The sequence below is a fragment of the Muntiacus reevesi genome, chromosome X (genome assembly GCF_963930625.1).
Source record: "Muntiacus reevesi chromosome X, mMunRee1.1, whole genome shotgun sequence".
NCBI classification, from domain to species: domain Eukaryota; kingdom Metazoa; phylum Chordata; class Mammalia; order Artiodactyla; family Cervidae; genus Muntiacus; species Muntiacus reevesi.
This window is the reverse complement of record NC_089271.1, coordinates 118619856-118623147: the sequence shown is the minus strand read 5'-3', so window position 1 is coordinate 118623147 and position 3292 is coordinate 118619856. Positions and strand designations below refer to the sequence as shown.

The window sequence follows — 3292 nt, the reverse complement described above, 5'->3', positions numbered from 1 at the left end:
TAGAATATGGAAAGCACAGTTCTAGTCTACTAGGGGAGATGAATGTTTATCAGCCAGAACTGTGGGCTAAGGTATCTCTATCAGGGTTAGAACAAAGATTTATTTTCAAGTAAGTGTTTCTGCTTGAACTTTGGTCCTGGATGCTAGTTGCTCCTTTGTGCTTGGCTAGAGCTGAAAGTTTTCCTTCCATGGAAAAAGTGATAGCCAGAGAGGCAGTCAAGCAGATTTGTGCAATTTAAGTCTGTTTTTCTTCCTACTCTTGAGAGGTCTTCCCTGCCTCTGTGCTTTAAGGTGGGGAGCTCTGCCTTTCCAACAGCTCTTCAAAGATTTCATTATGCATGTAAAAGAAAACATACCCGGAGGAAAGTCTAGCTTTTTGCATTGAGGCCTCTTCGATATTTGACACCTGCAAATCATTGAAAGTGAACCACTCCTGCCTAACAAAGTCGAAGGCATCGCAGATATAGTGGCCTGAATTTAGGCTCTTCCCAAGATGGCTGAGAACACCAATGAGCCGGTAGCCCCGAGGATCTTCCATCTCAGCTTCTCCTTTTGATTTCTTGGATGCAGTTTCTGTCTTTTCTCTACCCAAAGAGCCCTTTTTTCCAGACTTTTTTTTGGGACCCGACGCACCTGGGACATTCGCCTTGGTTCCCTGGATGCCTGATTCCTTTGGTCTGAGTTTCTCTGTGCACTTTTGCTTTCGAATCTTTGGCTTTGGAAAGCTTTGAAGCAGTGCCAGCCAAAGGGCTTGTTCATAGATTTTCATCCTTTCTTCATCTGGGGTCTGTTCAGCCACTGGGGAAAGTTCTTCTGAAATTTTGGCTTTTTCATCGTTATCTTCGGTGGTCTCAGCCACAGCCTGAAAATCTGCAAATGTATTGATTCTCTCGTCCAGTAGTTTTGGATTTTCAGGCACTTTCTGACATATATCTGGGTTGCTGATGGTTATATCTCTCAGAGAAAATGAGCCATCTTCCGTATTCATAATTAAGGCCATTGCTAACAGCTCTCTTGCAATGATTATTGCATCTTCTGAGTCTGCCCATGCGGAATCTAGTATCTTTAGTACAGAGTATTTTCCATGGTCGTTTTGTTTCTCTTCTCCTCTTGAACCTTCATGATGAACATCATCTTTTTGTGGTTCGGACTCTTCGTCCAGTACAATGTGTGAAGGCAAAGAACGCATGAATTCCAAGGCCATCTTTGCTGAAGCTCTCAACTTACTGATAGCCGTAGAATTTATGTTTCGAAAGATTTTTAAAACTCTGAGATTCATAAGATGTGTTTTCTCGTTTAAAGGAAATGGTGGTCTGGTATTTTCATTGCAATGGGAAGATATCTTTAAATTTTTGGAAATAATGACTTCATGGTCATCCTTCTTTAAGGACCGAAACTCAATAAAGTTATAGCGCTTCAGATGAACAATAAGGACCCTAGGTAGTCTACTGAATTTATACGCTTTAGAAGACTTCCTGTGTTTACACTGTTCACATGTATACTCAAGATTTTCTGTTCCAAAGAAAAGATCAAAACTAGACTGAATAGAAAAGGGACGTGCTTGCCGTTCTTGGGGAAGATTGATAGAGAGGTAATTGCTCAATTCTGTCTTCAGAACAACGTGCCCACAGGCTTTACAAGTAATGGAGCACAGCAACTCAAACTCGAAATTAGTGACGACAGGACAAAAGAGGGCTTGCTTGGCTGCACTGCCAACCAAAAACGGTTGAGGTGAATTTTCTTTCTCAGATTTAACTTCAGTCTTCCCAATTGTGCTTAATTTTTGCATGTTTTCTTTCATCTGATTTAAATAATGACCTAAAAACTCATGGGCATCATTCTGCTTGTTGCCAGAGAATGTCTCTGCAACTGCTGAAATGGTATTTTTAACATTCTCAAGTAACCTCTTCTTGATATTAACGTTATAAACATCTCTCAAGACAAACAGCTGTGCCAAGCTCATGCTAAGTGCATCAGGGGGAATTTTACACCATGGGAAACTCCGACTGAGTAAATCATCAGCAAATGATGGAATCAAAAATAAAGACTGTATAACTGCATTCATGTAGCAGGTATTTCCCAAATTGGGGAGGCCTTGCCATAGTTTCTCTGGGTAGTAGTCAAGAGTCAGTTTGAGTCTGTCCAAAAGCAGGTCATTCTTATCATACTTTGCTTCTGACATAAATGTGAAATATATATTCTCAGATAGTTTTGTGAAAAGATTAGTGCCATGTAGGTAAGGACTGATCTTAAATAAAAAGTCTAAATCTAATTTATTCTCCTGTTTTAACCCTTTTAACTTCAGTTCCTTCTTCTTACTGGGGCTTACATATCTTAATGGGTGTGTCTTGGATCTCCTCTTTCTCACAGAGCTACTCTCTTTTTGGGAATCCAATGAGGGCTTCTTCATTCTCTTCCCATATCCATCTTCTAACAACTGTTCATAGGTAGATATTGGTGATTCTGATGTGGATGAAGGTGAACACTTTTTTTCTTTCTTAAAAGACTGACTACCTGACTTCTTACCCACTTTCTGAAATGAAGTCTCGTCAACTGTCTTCTGTACTGTTGTGCTGGCAAAGGCACTGCTATCCACATCAGGTCTTATGGGTGGTGGAAGATCATCTTGATGGACTCTATCCAGGAATGCCTTCAATTTTTTGACATCTGTAGAGGATGCTCTTTCCATAAACAAGAAGCTATTATCTTGGAAAGTTAAACACAGGTGATTCACTTTTTGTCCATAGGAATTCATGATCACGCTTTTAATATTATTATTCAGTTCAAAAGTTGTGCTTTCTCCATTACTGAAATAGACCACCAATCTAGTTTTCTTCTTTTTTTCCACTGCTTCAACAGTTGCTTTCTTTGGCTTAAGCATCCCATTCTTCCTGGTCCATATTTGGACAAAACCATGTGCTACCACAGGAACCATGGTTTTTCTACAAATAAAATACACCTATCTTGAATTATTGACAATATTAACGTCCCAATATGTTGGCAAGTTCGCCTCTGAAGACAACACCAAAGAAATAGTTCTTTAGTTCTGATCCTGTTTCAAGTGTTTATCCTAGACTCTCTTTGGGCTCTGGATAATCCAGCTCTCTAGTGATAAAACCAGTATGCTTCAAGAGCTATCCACGGTTGCATGAGGGCAGAGTCTTGATTCCCAAAGCGAGGCCTCTATGGAAAAATAAATCAAGAAAAATTATTTAAGTTATCAGAGAAATGCTTGGATAGACTTCAAACCTTACTCTCACACTAAATATCTTTTCCACTGCAATACTAGATT

At 39.7% G+C, this 3292-nt stretch overlaps 1 protein-coding gene across 1 annotated transcript; it reads right to left on the bottom strand.

Annotated features, from left to right (window-relative positions):
• Positions 1–286: 286 nt before the first annotated feature.
• On the bottom strand, positions 287–2935 carry USP26 (ubiquitin specific peptidase 26). Its single transcript, XM_065916864.1, has one exon. It carries the CDS (start codon positions 2933–2935, stop codon positions 287–289), a length of 2649 nt encoding a protein of 882 aa, XP_065772936.1.
• Positions 2936–3292: the final 357 nt, after the last annotated feature.